The 17,415-nt window shown below is 37.6% G+C and overlaps 1 protein-coding gene across 1 annotated transcript in view; it reads left to right on the forward strand.

Moving 5' to 3' along the window:
• HSD17B12 (hydroxysteroid 17-beta dehydrogenase 12) overlaps nucleotides 1–17,415 on the forward strand; it is a 171,578-nt gene that overhangs the window by 145,157 nt on the left and 9,006 nt on the right. The window contains exons 7-9 of the mRNA XM_077114455.1: nucleotides 5,336–5,370; nucleotides 13,002–13,083; nucleotides 14,657–14,722. Coding sequence (XP_076970570.1) covers nucleotides 5,336–5,370; nucleotides 13,002–13,083; nucleotides 14,657–14,722 — 183 coding nt within the window. The remainder of the gene's footprint in view (nucleotides 1–5,335; nucleotides 5,371–13,001; nucleotides 13,084–14,656; nucleotides 14,723–17,415) is intronic.

Below are 17,415 nucleotides of genomic sequence, written 5' to 3' on the forward strand. Positions count from 1 at the left end.
CTACTACTTGTCTAATATTCTTAATCACTGAAATTCCAAGTTATGGTAATCCTATGTTGCAAATATGTTAAGAGGAACAGAAAATTTCATAGTGTAGCAGTTATCACCTGTAGATGGCTTAAGATTAGCATATTGAGTTAGCTCCAGAAACAGTTTATGAGCTGTGAAATGGGGTTGTTAGATAGAGAGATTTCACAGAAAACCTGGATTATTGGTATAAATAACCAGATATCAAGATACAGATCAATGCTTATAAAGTAAAAAGAGACTACTAATAACTTAGCTAAAATATGTTGTATGAAACTTGATATTAAAGAGATTTTAATATGATTTAAACACAGAGAAGCCACTCTACTTTTACATGAAATATTAAGAACTATTTGTGTACACATGCCCAAACAAAGAAAGCCTGAAATTGAATTAATTACAACTTGAAATATAGAAGGAAAGATAATTGAGGTATAGATGAAGGTATTAATTAACTTTATAAAAGCACATATATTTTAGGCAACCTTTTCCAAGACTTCTTTATAAAAGTGCATATATTTCAGGCTGCCTTTTCCAAGACTTATCAGTGTTGTCTGTATTTGGCAAATAGAAAACATGTTCTGTTTTATAGCAAGGAAAATAATTTAGAGTCAGAACTTTAGATGGGAAGCCAATTAGAATAAGAAAGAATCTTCTCTGTCAGGAGTAGATTTGTGTCTTTGCTGATGAACCATTGGGTCACTGAGCATTCATTAAGCATTTCTTCCCCTGTTATAGGCAGGCATCGAAAGCACTGCCTCTTTCTCTGTTTTAAGTTGCTTCTTTCTTTGTGTTATGTTATTTTTAAACCAAGTTTCTTCTCATGGGTAATATGATGCAACTGTAATCCAACTTCTTGAGTTTCAATTTACCTGTATAAAAAATATATTCTGAATATGTCCATAAACTCCAAGACCACCAAGAAATCATTTCATGTTTATCGTGCTGTTGGTATAGTTTTTCAAGTATAATTATTCTATCTTGTGGGGTTTCATTTTTGTCTCTGGTCATTTTCTGGCTAATCTTTTGCCATTCAGAAAGGAGATGCAATATGTGACATGTAATAAAAACAGCCCTCAGTGTATGAAGTTGTATTTCCCCACCATCCCAACTAGAAGTGGTATTTCCTATTGGACTGTACTTAAATGTATAAATTTGAGTCTTGGAAAAAGTCCAATCTGAACTTTAAAATGGTGTGTGACTGCTTATTAATATTCAGATGGTACTGAGATACCTGGTCAGCATAAAAGAGTCCATTGGCAGATCTTGTGGACTTTCCTGGTAGTTCTCCAAATTGATTGCTGCTTCCATATCCCATTCTTTCTCCTCTCTTTTTGAGTAGGGGAACTAAACAGGCAGTGGCTACCTTTTCTCAACTCCACGTAGTTACTTGGCAGTAAACAAGCCTCCCTCATTACAAATGTATGCATGTGTATACACAGATGCATCCCCTGGTAAGGACATTTTTATTACTTGTCTTCTCCTTATTCTGTTTCTAGTGATCTCAGGGCTTTGGGAAACTGAATAATAGCTTCTCTTCATGAAATGCTTGGGAACTTCCTTATATGTTAGCTAAGCATTATGTCCACTAAATAAAAAATGTTTTCAGATACTGTTAAGGATATAATCTATCCCAAATAGAATACTTTGCAGCTGTTAATATGCCTGATGTGCATCTGTTTGTCCTAGCATGGATGGTTGTCAAAGATGTAGTGTTAAATGAAAATGCAAGCTTCATGTACCAGGATACACATGCTTTTTACTTCTTAATTTAATTTAATTCTTCTTTTAATTCATGCAGCCAAAAGATTTTAAAATGCATCTCTTCTATAACATGCATTGAAGTTTTTCACAGCTCTTTTCTTTTTTCCATTTTATTCTTTCTACATGAACTTTTTATCCTGCCTAGTGAACTCCTATTTATTCTTTCAGAACTGAACTGAAACATAATCTGTGGAGCTCTGTCTGATTCTCCAGACGTGGTTGGTCCTTTTGCTAAGAGTTGGTGCCCTCTGGCTCTGCCTCTCTTGTGCCATGCATAGCATTGTTTTGTAATAATTTATTTGTCTATCTATTTTGCTGGTATGGGTGGTGAGCTGAACAGAAGAATGATTATTTATCGCCTCATGTTTCTCCAGGACATCAGTCTCCATCCATGGAGCATTTTAACTGCTCTTTTATCTCCTGGGTTTAATAAAGTAATATCAGATGTGTTTTGTGATTTCAGTTATTTAATTCTTACTGCATGATTATTGAGGTAAAAAAAATACCCTGCTCTGTTGATGGATAATTTACATGTGAACAATTAAATGATTTTAGTAAATTTGTAGTTTTGCAACCTTATCACAATCCTATTTGTAAAACCTTTTTTTATGGTGTAATAAAACATATGCAAAGCGAAGAAAGAAAAAAGCAATAGTTTTCAAAGTACTCTTCAACAAGTAGTTATAAGACAGATCCCAGAGTTTGTTATGGGCTGCCATACTATCCTCTCAGATTTTTCCTTCTGGCTACTACAGAACATACAGTCCAATTTTGAACATTTCCATCACCCCAAGAAGGTCCCAACCGAGTTATTTTATTTTTAAGTATGGGTGGAACTGGGCAAAAACTTCCATGTGGCGAGTTGAACTAAATGACTTCCTAATGTGTCATTTCTGGCTCTGAACTGTCTAGGGCACAATATGCTTGAAGGTAGGCCTAGGTCCTTAGTGGTGCTGCATCCTAAAAGGATAGTGCACAGTGATGGAGGGCACACTGATTTCTCCTGGAGGTGTCCTCTAGGCCAGGCTGTATGCTAGGTCCACTGCTTACAGGACCCCATTTGAGATTCAGAATACAATTACCTCTAATATAGATACTCTCTTCATTTACTAGATAAGAGCCTCTGAGGAGGAGGGGGAGGAGGAACTTAAAGGTCACACAGCTAGCAAGGGGAAGGGTCGGAGTAGAACTTTGGCCTCACTTACATACTACACTTACCTTAAACTTTCAGTAGCTGTGTATTGAGCAGTTACTATGTGTTCCTATAAAGAGACAAATCTTAGGAAATGTGCAAAGAAATTTGCAATGTTTTAGTATTTAATCTGAGAATAGAAAAAGTGACTTTGAAAGAAGAAACTCTGAAATCTGCTTTTTCTTTAAGTTGGTTCCATAAAGTTTGGTTTGAAGTCTTGTGAGCACATTTTGAATTGGTTCATGCTAACCTAGGAAAGAAGATAGAAAAAATACAGGACGATGTTTTATAAACTAGGAAAAATTGAGGGTTAAGTCTTAACCTGTGAACACTGAACAGTTTTTGTCAACACGAATGGTCAATTGTATTAGTTAAAACCTTGGTTTGGCTGCTGTGACAGATAAATCCAATAGTGGCATAAGCAAAATAGAAATTTATTTCTCTCCAGATGAATAAAACTAGGTGTAGGTAATTAAGGTTTGGTATGGCAGCTCCGTAATCCTTAGGGATCCAATCTCTTTTTGTCTCATTGTTCTGCCCTGTAGCACCCTCTTCTTGAGGTCTGAGATGGTTGTTTTAGGTTCTTCCATCACATCCACATTCCGGCCAGCAGTAACAGGAAAAGGGAAGGGGAGGTCATAAATTCCCTCCTTTAAGGGCATGACTAAGAAGTTGCATGTATTACTTCTGTCCATATTTTATAGGGTGCATAAGGCTACATGCAGCTGCGAGAAGTTGTAGGGAATGACATTTTTATGTGGACAGTGGGTGTGAGACAAAGGCCACATGTCCAACTGAAAGCTTGAGTAGTATGTATTAAGGAAAGGATAAGTGTTGGAGGAAAATTAGTATTCTCTGCCCAATCATCCTATGAAGATGAGTTTAATATGAAAAATGTAAAATGTAAGAGAAAAGGAGAAATAGAATACTTTGGGCCAAACTCTCTCTTCTGGTTTCTCCTTGTTTATCTGGGCCAGAAGATTCTACCAAATCCAGATGCTTCTGTTGACATAATTCTCCTAGGCTTTGAAGGCACTTTGTATGTTTGGAAGTTGTTAATGTGGCAGTTGATCTTTTTGGTGCAGTGTTTTACAGGGAAAATGTGTACAGCAGCTCTGGGGTTGACATCTGGGTTGGGAATACCACATATAGTAGATTGTACCTTGGTAAAATTTGGTTGGCATTTTTGGTTGGCATCTTTCTCCAAGATGTTTGTAGGAAAAAATTTCCCTTCTTATATCAGAATACTATGTATTTTAATTAATACATAGTATTATTCAAGATAGAAAGCTTGAAATTCCTATGTTTGGCATGCATTGAAACCTTTCTATTAGAAAACAGCATTTGTTTCTTAGAGAACTGATCATGTCTAGGAGTCAGAAAATCATGTTTCAACCTCAGTATGTAACTATATGTGATCTTGACTAAGCCATTGGGCTCCTTAACTTTTCTTAATTAACAGTATCTTAAAACAGAGTTTAGAAGTAGGCTCTCTTGTCCTATTAAATATATTTAGTCAGCAATCATAAAGTCCTTTAAAAATGCAGATGTCAGCTTTTCATTGTTGGTTCCTGGAGATCACAGAAAACCTTAGCTTTTTTGGAGTATGAGTTTTATGACTAGCTAGACCAGTAAGAGAAATGAATGTGATAATACACTTAATATTTGCCAATAAGTCACTTTATGATATTCTTTTAAAGGCTTTTTAAAAAAATTCTAAAAGATTATTTGAATTCTTGAAGTTAGAAAATAATCTGGGTAGGCAGAATATTTTTTGTGACAATATATATCCTTTTCTGAGAATGCATTTTGGGAGACTTAAATTTCACTGTTAAGTCTTGGGTAGATTGAAATACTAGTGGTCAGTGAGAGAGGGGGATAAGGGTATGGGATGAATGAGTTTTTTCTTTTTCTGGAGTGATGCATATTTTCTGAAAATGATCATGGTGATGAATACACAACTATGTGATGATTTTGTGAGTCACTGATTGTATACCATGTATGGACTGTATGTGTGGGAAGATTTCTCAATTAAAAAATACATATTTTTATTTCACTGTAAATCCTTTACTATGTGAAAGTCTCTGTGCCAGGATTACACTTCAGGCAAGGCTAATTTTAGCCAAGTTCACTGGAAGGATCCCGTGTTATCTCCAATAATTTTATCTGATTCCTTTTTATGCATTCTTGACACCACCAAATTATATAGAGAATGTAAAATAAACTGCTGTCTATAGAAGTAGAGACTGGTGTCATGCTTTCTTTCTTCCTTGTGGTGGTGGGTTTGCTTCAAGCTTTATCTCTTGCCTGCACCCTCAGCTGTCATAAATGTTTTGCTTTTCCCTTTTGCAGATGACACAATTGGTGCTGCCAGGCATGAGAGACAGGTGAGTCATGAGCTTACACACAAACACTGTAGAGGCAGAGCTCATTATTATTTATAGGGGAGAATCCTCTCTTTGAAAAATTCACTGAAGTGACTAATGAACCTAACCTCTGCCTCTTAACCACAGAATAACATACTGGACGAGTCCTGTGGTGGAGCATGAGTCATCAGGTGTGGAGGCCTTTTCCACTCGATTCCCTTTTTATTTCTCTCTCTAGGGTTGTGGTGGTTCCTTTAGATCAGGATTAAAAAGCCTGCCTGAGTCACCCTCACTAACTCAATCGCCTGCTATTCTGAGGGGGCAGATAGAGTTCCTGGGATGTTCCCGGGAATACCTTCTTAAAGCTGTACACACTCCAGTCAGAATCAAGATGAGTGGAGTTACTGAAGCAAGACCCCATCCTCTAGCTTCTTGTTTCTCTCTGAGAGAATGGAAGGATGCTGAACATGTTATGAAGAGAATATAAGATAGCAAACCAAGCCTTAGAGGCCAAGACTCTGCTCGGTAACCCCATCCGTATTCCAGTTCCTGCTAGGATACACTGGCAGTGTTTTCATTTTTGTTGAGAAATAGAGTTTTAATGGTGTTGTGGTGTTTTTAAATTTGAAGTAGCATAAAGTATAACATTGTAATTAAGTTCACTTGTTGCTTGGAAAACCCTAATAGTGGCTAGACCCTCAAAGATAACCTGTTGAAAAGAGCTGGGCTTGCATCTTGAACACTTGCTGAATTTAGAGCTTTACAGTTATCCTTCTCTTAAAAGTAGCTGTGAGTTTGGAAGGGACCCAAAGGAGTCATAGCTTGGAATAGGGACTCTTCTTCTGAGGACTCTACTTCTATTAAGAAACCTCTAAACTAGCTCCCGTCAGGGATTACAGCTAATATTTATTGAGTATATATCATGTACCAGGCACTCTACTGAGAACTTGATTTGTGTTAACTCAGTTAACTTTGGTAGCTTTTCACCGTTTCACGAAGAGCAAACTGAGTTTAGGAATACATTTTATTTATCATTTACAGAGATTAGTTGAAAATCTGCTTCTCAGCTTTTTGTATGTAATTCCTTCTTACATAGACTGTTTTGCATATTTCAATTGCTTTATTTTAGTAAAATTTCCCTTTAGACCCATCAAGCGCTTGTTATTTGTGACAATGGGAATATGCCTCTGATGGTCAGATATAGAAGTAGCAATGATCAAACTGGACCAGAGCCCTAGGAGATTGCAGAAATTTGAGGCAGACAAAGTAGAACCCTGGAAGAATGAAACTTGGGCCATCACTTTTATCCTGGTTTTGGCATCTGCAAGTGATATAGTATAATTCAGGATAATAGGTGTTTCGATTAAAAAACAAAATGCTTACAAACCCAGAGGTATTAGAAAATGAATATTTAAGGGTGTTGGTGATAACTGAAGCAAAAGATGTAATTGTGAAATCATTTTGCAGAGCATAAAAATATTGGATATAAAGAATCATAGCGTTTCAGTACTTTAAAATAATTGAAACCAGCCCCTCCACATTTAACAGTTGAAAAAAACTGAGGCCCAAAGAGATTGATAATTTATCTATAAGGCTACTAATTAATTACATAATTAGTAAATGGTATAAATGTAATGTGCTAGGAACTTCACTGCTGTCTCTGTCGACCTATCAGCCATTATCACAGTTATAGCTGAGACATTAATTAAAGCAAAGCAAAGAAGAGAACCTGTCCATTCACCTTGGATGTATCATAGAGTATACAGAAGATGAATTAGACCCTTGCCTTTAAGAAATGAAGTTGATTTTAAACTGAGATTGAGAAATGATCTGGTGCAAAGCCAACATAGGCTTTGGACTAAAACTGACAACATGGGATGCCTGTGGCACTTGCTAAGGACTAGTTGGAAATGTGAATGGATTATATGAATCAGTACTTGGTTAGGAGAAGGAACATGTATGTCCACTTGAATTAAAGGAGGTACTAGATGTATACATTGTAGCAGGCTAACTACTGTAACAGACAACCACAACTCTCAGAATAAACCATCAAGGTTTATTTCTCCCTCACATCATATCCAGTGTCGATTGGTGACAGGGGCCCATTCTCTCAGGGATCTCCTTCCATCTAGGGGCTCTGTTGCTTCCTAGGGCCCGGGAGTTCTTCACTGGAGAATTTGCAAATGAGGAAAATGGGAATCAGGATAATTTTGCAGGAGGTTTAATAGGCCAGGTCTGGAAGTAGTATACATCACTGCTGCCCACATTCCATTTCTAGAACTAGTCATGGGCTGTAACTAACTGCAAGGGAGGCCAGATATGTCATTAGCAGTGTGTGCAAGAGGAAAGAGAAACTCTTAAATTACCACCTCATCTGAAAACATTCTTACTTACACATTATAAATAATTACATTACCACGTGCCCTTTATACTGCTTCTGAATGGCATATTTCCTATTGTTGGTTTCCATAGGATTGATATCTCGTTGTGTAATAGCAGAGTGCTTTATAGAGATCCTTTGTTGTTGTTTTTCTTTCACTGATTTTACCTCTGATGTATGAGATTTTTAACCCTCTAGAACTATAGCCTAAGGCCAACTGACTGTCACTAAACAAGTATCTATAATCAGACGAAGATATTATTACCATAGAAGTAGAAAGTACGTAATTGCATTATAGAGGAAACTTGCTCTTTCCACTTCCCTAGAATTATACACATTGTGTACAGCTGGAGCCAAGAGGTGGTTGCCATAACGACTGTGGGAAAGCTAAAAATAGCCTTTTTTCATACCGTATTGCTGAAGGTGGAATTATGACATATTATCGTTTTTGAGGGCAGGTGATTCTTTTTCATGTGCTAAATGTTTGCAAACTTTATTCAACAAAGCAATATTTGTATAATATAAGTATTTGGATTGTTGGTTCTAATTATATGCCTGACCCCAGTGTTCCAGGATTCTTTCCTAATATAGATCTCTATCTTGATATGTTTCTCAGTCTCCTTGAGAGTCTGTTAGAGAACTGTCTGTACTAATTTCAGTATTGTGTTTTAAGCTAAAAAAAAAAAAAGTAATGATCCTCCAAGAGCACACTTATGAGCTTCCTGATGAGAAATGGACATGTGAAGAATTGTTTTGGTATCTTTTTTGCACACTCTTCCTCACTTGCCATCAAACTCTAATGCACTCACCCATCCACGTTAGGACTGGCCCTTTGGTTCCAGGTCCTCCCCCCTTCTCATCTGCAGTGAATAAGGCAGAAATCACTGAGTGACTTAGAGGGAGGGAGACCTAACACTTCCTTTTTGACACCAGTATTTGTATAGAGCTTTGGACAGGGATACTGCAACACTCTGACACAACAGTGGGGCATTTATAGAAGAATAGATTCTAGGCAATTTTTTATCCAGGTGACAATTAAGGAGAGTCTTATGGGAATTTCACAGGTATGAGGGAATTCTACTAGGGCATATACTTATAGAAAGCTAAAATTGCAAAATACTAAATTTTAAAGGATTGGTGAGTGTAGTGTTTGGTTTGTGGGAGAGCTAGTAATTGATGAGAATATTTTTTATAAGAAAAGGTGTTCCTTATTAGTAATTGGTGTTTTCTCTTTTCTTTTTGCAGTATTTTAGCTCTAATAAAACCTCAATAATTTATACCACTGAGTCAGCATTGTGTGGCTGTTAATAAGTAAACAGTGTATTGAATTAAGAATGTTGCATCACAGAAAATTTAATTTTGTTTATTTGGATATTTTGTTTTAATTTCTTTATTTGAATATTTGTCATAGCAAATTAGGAAATAAGCTGAAGTTTAAGTAACGTAAGTCTTCATTATAAAACTTCAGCAAAAATTGTTAATGTACCTTCTAATCTTAGAAGTGTTTCCCCAGGAAAATGAGAAATTAAACCGGATTTGGTTTTATGTTTGTTTCTGTGTGCAGTTAAGTGTAGCCCATTTTGTCCTTCTGCTTGATGTAACAGAATCAAGAGTCTGGCTGTGCCATGGAAACTGGTTTGACGTCACTAATTCTGCTTAGATGGAGGATTAGAGCTAAGCAAAGTAGTTGATTTTAAGGACTAGTCCTTTGTTCCTTGCAGTGCCAAATGTTCATCCCCATTTTTCCATAGAGCATAGATACTGTATATTCATATACTGGTATACAGACTATACCAGTGTGTTCTTTATGATTCAGAGAAAATTATTATCCTTGAAGAGAGGGAGGAAGGGAGGAAGAGAATTGTATGTCATGTGTAGGGAGTGCTAGGGGGAGCGATTTGCTTGACAATTGGTGTGCTTGATGGCAGGAAGAGATTTGCAGAGGGAGCATTTTCTCTACTGAAAATGCAAGCCTAGGACCACTTGAGCAGTGTCATTTTGGTACAAGTATAAATGCTACTGTCCTTCTATTGGCTTAGGTCTGGTGAAGTCTCACATTATACTTTGTTGGACCTAAATTTGTTTTAATATATTTTAGAGTGTGAATATTGTGTTTTGAATAAGTTATACTAAAACTCTGACTTCGCTAATTCAAACTAGTTCCACGCAAAGTTTTTATTTAGAATAGAATATTTGAGAAACAAAGCCTCAGTTGCCTCAAAGAGTAAACAAAGGATCATCCCTGGCTATTTGTCTGTATTATCTTCAAAAATGAGAAAGCGTTTTTATGATCTTTAACTAAATTTTTCCTATATTGAATTAATTTCTTTGGCAAGTGAAGTTCCTAAGAGTCTGCTTTGGTGAGGTTGAGATTTAATTTTAAAAATGTATTTGATGAAGTTTAACTTTTAAAGAGTTTTAGATTGTATTTCATTTGTGAGGAATGGAATAAAAAATGTAAGATTTTTGTTCAAGTTCACACATAACCTCCCCAGCTAATTTGTATATAATGGAGCACACAACCCAGCTGATAAAAGTGATGACAGAGTGCAGCCTCAGTGAAAAAGTATCATGTTCTGCATCTACTTCAGACTTACTGTTCTTCACCCCACTCTTGGTATCAAAAATTGTTTTAGGTTTAGTTTCCCAACTAGTAAAACAAATACCATACGATGGGTTGGTTTAACAGGAATTTATTGGCTCATGGTTTCAGGGACTAGAAGGCTGGCTTCCTTCCAGGGTTGGTATCTTCTGGCTGGCTGGCAATCTTTGGGTTTCCTTGGCTTTTCCCGTACATGGCAATGCACATGGCAGTGTCTTCTCTTTTCTCTTCTGAGTTTCATTGACTTCCAGCTTCTGAGTGCCACTCATGGCTTTTCTTTCTGTGTCCAGTTTCCCTTGCTTCTAATGGACTTCAGCCATACTGGATTAAGGCCTACCCTATTTAGTTTGGGCATACCTTAACTAATAACTTCTTCAAAGGTCCTGTTTACAAATGGGTTCATGCCCACAGGACCAGGGGTTGGGATCTGAACAAGCCTTTTGTTGGGGGTGTGATTCAATCCCCGATAGTCTGAATGATTGAAAACCATCAGTTGATGTTAAATGAGAAAGGGTTCAATGGTAACACTGCCCAGTGTTACCCAGACCTGTCAGGATGCTTGGGGCACAGGCAGGGTTACAATTTGTCACGTTGAATTACTCCTCAGAAAGCATATGTATTGCCTAAGATGCAGTATTCTTCCATTATTTCAATCTTCTCTTGATTGGGATCTGCTCTCACTTTAAACATGACACATTCCAACATCATAAATACATTTTTCTCTTTTTTATAGCTTTATTGAGGTATATTTCACATACCATCAAATTCACCCATTTAAAGTGTATAGTTCAGTGGTTTTTAGCACATTCATAGAGCTGTGCAGCCATTACCACAATTTCCTAATTTTGAAACATTTTCAACATCCTAAAAAGATAAGTATATTTTTACATGTCATAAATCAGTACTTTATTTAAAATGTTCAATAACAGAAGTAGTTTTTATTCCATATTTAACAATTAAGGAATTTCTCAGAAATATTGGTGAAATGAAATGACTAGATGATATTCACTGTTAATTCACCAGTTTTTATCTTAGAGTGGTTGGGTTCTAACTCCTGATGAAGCACTTCCCTTCTTACCTTAAAATTTCAAAAAAAGGCTTTTCTGTCCCTGAGAATCACTACAGGAAAACAAAATACCAGAATGATAAAATTAGTACATTGTCTAAACTATTTCCAGCTTTCTTTAAAACCCTAGTAACATTTTAAGATTTGAAATCTATCACCAAAATGTTAATGGGTTTCATTGCTTCAGAAAGTATATATTGCTAATAAATAAGGGCTTCTGTTAAAAACCAACAGAACAACAAAAAAATCTAAACAGCAGCAGCTTGTGTCTAGTAACCTGCATGAAGCTGAGGACCCACGTTTGCCTTTGGTGGCTGAAGCGGCATCTTGCCTAAAGGCTGGCAGATGGGCTGGTGACCTTAGGGATTATTTCTTTTCAGATTTATGTCTAAAATCACTTAGTTGCCATTTAATCATGTTTCTTTTATTATTTTACATAAATAGGCTCTATATAGTCCGTTCCTTCCCACCCCCCCCCCATACTCAAAAAGTAGGCCTCTGGGGAGTAAATACAGAGAAGGAACCTGAGAAACCAAGTGGATGGGAGCTTGATAGGAAGAGAGGAGATGGAGGATGCCAAGTTGCAGGGCTGAAGAAGGGGACCTCTCTGGGAAGGACAGATCTGAGGAGGAATTGTATGTGTTAATTCTGTCTGAGACTCCTGAAACCGTAATTCCACACTTTACCTAAACCATGTGTGCTCCCTAAAACTGGCATATTTGTAACATTGTTTTCAAACTAAGTTTCATGTATTTGTAGAGTTAGAAATTCCTGGTCAGTTTTAACTTTTAAGTTTCAATAGCGTCAAAAGTTAAAGGAGGAAAAAAAAGTTAAAAGGACGGTGCCCGTGCACGGGTGGCTCCGCGGTAGAATGCTCGCCTTTCATGCGGGAGACCCGGGTTCAATTCCCAGACCACGTACCCCCCATAAAAAAGTTAAGGGAGAAAGGAGCTTTGCCTTTGGCAAAATGCAATGGTTTGAAGAATTCTAGTCTCCTGAACTCTTTGTTCAGCACCTGAATATCTATAATGCAGGGAAAGTGGGAGGGCAATTCATTCATTGCCAGAAGGTTTTCTCATGGACCTCTGAGATGCTCAGTACTGTGCTGTGTGTTGTGAGGCACAGAAACGTGCAAGACAGGACTCTGTCGTCTGCATGCCTATGGTTTTGTTGGGGTGGGGATGGGAATGGGGGACATTTAAACATACAGGATGATAAAATCCTACAGCAAGGTTGCATATGATGATATGCCAAAATAAAGATGCTTCAGTGAATATGAGTATTTCTGAGAACTCTTGGTGCTGTGGCCAGGGTAAAACTCCGAGAGGGCGGAGAGAGACACCAGGAGACTAAATAGGATCGGTTAGGCCCCGAATTACTAAGTCAGAGACTGAGCTAATTCTAATGAAGAGCTATTTTTAGTTGATTGAGTTATGCCTCATTCATTGACCAACATATCACCTGCTAACTAAAAAAGGGGGAAATGTGTGTGAAAAAATCAACCACCTCGTTCTGTTTCAAATAAACCTGTATCTCAGTCTATAATTTACAAACAGTTGTATGTCTAATTTCATTCTATTTACTTGGTACACTTTTCTTTTTAGATCTAAAGGGGTAATTCTGAACATCTCCTCTGCCAGTGGCATGTACCCAATTCCACTACTGGCTCTCTACTCTGCAACCAAGGTAAACAATATTTTATTTAGCAAATCACATCATTATGAGAACAGAGAATAATTCACTGATAGATTTAACTCCCCTGAAGTTTCTCTCTTGGCAGTTTTCAGTTGGACTGAAAATAAAAGAATACCCAACACTGGTTTCAGGAGTGCGTGATCTGGAGACATACTGATTAATATAAACTTTGCAAATGGGGCACCAGCATATCAGATCCACAGATTTCTTTTTCCCCTCTGTACTTTACTTATGGCAGCATTTCCATGGAGAGCTGGTCTAGGTCAGTTAGGTTAGTTGATTAGACCATGATGTTATTAATGAGGGTATGTTGGAAAGTTGATACATGAATGAGTTAGCGTCACACAGTGTAAGTTCCAAGGCTGGAGAAGAAATGCAGCCAGTCAGGACATAAATGTAAACAGTAGGCTCAAGATAGACTGAAATAGAGTGTGAATATTTTGCCACATGATCCAGAATACACAATGCATCTCCTCTGGGGTAAAACAATAGTTTTTCAGAATTCTCTGTAAGATGTCATAATTTTATACAATGTTACCATTCACCTCTTCATATTACTAGTAGGAAAATAATTTAGAGTGCATTTCCCACTGACACCCGGTCAATGGCATCATCTTTGTATGTATTGTTGAGGCCGAAATACTTCTTTAAAGAGAAATGACTATTTAGATGTTGGAATTAAGCAAGCTTTTTGGAAAAAATGAGCAAAATATGATGGATTACATCAAGCAGGGAAAAGAACAAAACACCTGCCTTTTTCACTTGGCTATATAGCCATTGGAGAGAAAAAACCTAAAATAGCAGCTACTGTTTTAAAAAATTATGGCACTGCCCTCCTTTCCCCCTCCAATCTACCTGTTTTCTCTCTGAAACATTAGAGTAGGCATTTAGAAAATAAACACCTTGTTTCCTGAAGCATTAGTGAATTCTGCCTTCTTATCTGCTCTGCTCCACTGACACAGGACTATTACTGTTTGGGACCCTTGTAGAGTCATTATCAGTGCTTTCATTTAAAGCCTGAGTTGGGACCATATTTGACAAAATGGGATGTTATATTCTACAAATAGATTTAAGGTTGTATTATAAAAAGAAGATGGGCTGTCACATTCATCTTTACACCTCCTGGATCTTATCATTCCAAAAGACCAAGCAGATGCTTGCTCTTTTCTCTTCTTTACTGACAAACAAAATCCCCAAAGAACAGGGTTGAACAGAATTCATACTGTATTTCTGCTTTGAATGGCAAGTGGGAAGAAGGAATGCATCCTTTCTTATATAATAAAAAACATATTTCTTCTTGGAAAGTAATTCTCTGAAAAAAAATTTTTAAAAGGAAGAATAAGAACTTTTTCCAGTTAAGTCAAAATTTGATCTGAATATTTTATTTTGGTAACAAAATACATAATTTCTTAGCAGATAAAGACAACTTGAGTTTGTTTTTTAAAAGATTTCCTCTGCATTTGAAATAAAAAGTTAGTTTATATTATTTTTTTGTTTCCATAGTTACAGATCAAGCAGATTGATATAATGTGTGTGTTTTCTTCTCCCCATCACCCCCTCACAGGCTTTTGTAGATTTCTTCTCTCAGTGCCTTCATGAGGAGTATAAGAGCAAGGGCATCTTTGTGCAGGTGAGTGGACTTTGTTTCAGTTAAGTATTCCTGTTTTTGTGTAGTTCCCACAGCAACTGTTGCTGTCTTGGCAACGAAAGAAAATCACATTCCTAAGTAAGTGAATGTGACGTTCACACCATCAAAGGAAGAGTTTCTTTTTCTTTCATGCACTTAAGTCTAGATTCTTAAAAATTATCCCCTAGGATTTTTACGTAGGGATACCTAAAGTAGAACTAAATGCATTGTAAGCAGTTGGAGCATAATTATTATGGTTTTATTTTGAGAGAATTAGATGTTAGTATCTGTTAGCTGCCAGGTATGTAAGTGCATGCTGTGACTCTGTTTCCAGAGCCAGTGCCTCATAACTACATGAGCAGGCTAAGAGCTGAATAAAGCTACCTTTTACTAGAGTAGGGGTGACTGCAGGCGTCAGGTTGCTAGTGGAGTGGTAGTAGCCTTTGATTCTGTTATGTAGCTGGGAGGTGCAATGCTGTGAAAATACAATACAAAAGGAGAGAGGAAGCGAATCCAGGGATTTTTGTGGTTATCTATCACAAATCAGCTATTGTTCAACATAAGGAAATAATAGCTCACAGTATTTCTATTATTTCCATGCTTGGGTACATTTCTTAATGTCTTGGGAAGAATTGCAATTCTTACCTCTTTCCTACTCCTGCCCATTACCTATAGCTCCCTCTGCACACACGTACACACACATTACAGCTCTCAGTACTGTGAGCCTAGTATTTCACTTTGTGCCCTGAGCCCCAAATGATCAGTCATAGCAGAAACAGCAACTATTTGAGTGGATGCTTTCTCCAGACACAACAGTGAGCACTTTCCACGTAGGTTTCATTGCATCTCATAATGCCCCCATAAGATAGCATGACTGTCATCTCCTTTTTAAAGTTGCAAAAAATGAATCTTAAAAGGTTACTCTACTTGCCCAGGTTGAACCAGGACTCAAATCCAAGTTTGTTTGGCACCAAAGCCCTTTTTAACATCTAGGCCACTTCCTGCAGGCCTTTGGCGTCAAGGACAGTGTTAAAAACTTGTTGGACCCATGGGAACTGCGGGCCCTTTGCTGTGTCCCTTTGCTGGTACACATCAGATACAATCACAGCATTCTCATCAGTTACTCAAATCTGCCGAGATGTAAACTATGGCTGACTCATCCTCAGTTCTCTTTACTCCTCTATCTTTAGGCAGGCAAGATGGGGCTGAAGTGGTGTCCTAATCTAGCTTCTAAGCTTTTATTCGATGAGTAAATACTGTATCTAGATCGCCCGAAGCGAGGGGGAGTGATAGTGAGAGAAAGGTGGGATGAATGTTTCCTCATCTTCCAGGGTCAGCTTAGGAGCCGCTTTCTCTAAGCCCTCACCTGAGGTTCAGCCTGAGGGAGCTTAGAAGTCATAGTCACGTGGTATTATTTCGATGGGCGGCTTCCAACAGACATAGAGTGCGTAGAGGAGTCTGGACTCTCCAGGATCCTAAATTTTATACTGAACTACCATATTCCTCTTTCTGCCTTCCTTCACACTAGTCATTTTACTGCTGCTTAGCTAGTTAAAAGAATCTGCTCTATAGATTTGGTAAAACGGAAACTGCTAAAGCATTTGTAGGCAGTGAGGCATCACCTGCAGTATTATGCTATTTTCTCATTCTAGTGAATCTTTTATGATCAAGTTATTAATTTACTTATTCCTAAATATTTACTGTGACTAGACTGGAATCCGAATGCCCCTTTGGTGGGTGACCTATAGGCAGCGTGACAGGAAACTGCAAATATGTTGATGACACAAGGTTGATATTGGAACTTGTGAACATAGATAAGCAGTTTGTAAAATTCTGTTAACAGACAAGACTGCCTATTGATCTGGGAGCTAAGAAGCTGCTTAAAAAAACACATTAACACTTGCCTTCTAAAATATTTTACTTTGATAAACTTTTACTTTTCCCTATTAATGAATTATAAAATACATAATTTCATCAGTCATGGTCTTCATCTGAATTCACTCAAGATTTAAGCTTAGAGTGAATTTGAGAAGAAAATAGAAACTCAGGTTTGTGAGGAAAAGTACGGTTGTCATTTCTGTGTGAACACATGCCAGAATCCTGCAGTAGGATAGAAAGAGATCTTCATATTGATTGTAGTCAGAGAGGTTGAAAAATCTTGTCTAAATGAAGCTCAGGTTTTAAAATTATTAATTTTTCTTTAGTATTGCTTAAGGTATGCACAGTTTTTGCATTAGGGAAATTTATTATCTGATTTCACCTTCTTGCATTCCATCCCACATACTGTTTCCCGGGTGATCTTGTTAAAATGTGAATCAGATGATGTCACTTTCTTTCATAGTCCTTCAGTGGTTACCTGTAATGTTTAGGATTAAACTCAGACCCCACAAAGCCAGCTCTTTTCGTGCCACCTCATCATCCCACCCTGCGTTCAGGCCAGACTGGACATTGTGGTCTCCCTACATGCTGTGCCCTCTGAAGTGGCCATGACTGCTTTCCCTGCATGTCCTTTCCCCAAGTCCCCTCCCAGTCTACTTTCCACATTCCTTCCCTGCCCATTTGTACCTGGCCCTCGTTACACACTATCCATCTTTCAAGGCTCAGGCCTCAGTTTACTTCCCCTGGGAAATCTGATCTCAGCCCCTTGGCACATTTAGTTTCACTCTTCCTTCTGCTCTCTTATACCTTATCACATA

This window comes from Tamandua tetradactyla, chromosome 8 (assembly GCF_023851605.1).
Source record: "Tamandua tetradactyla isolate mTamTet1 chromosome 8, mTamTet1.pri, whole genome shotgun sequence".
Taxonomy (NCBI): domain Eukaryota; kingdom Metazoa; phylum Chordata; class Mammalia; order Pilosa; family Myrmecophagidae; genus Tamandua; species Tamandua tetradactyla.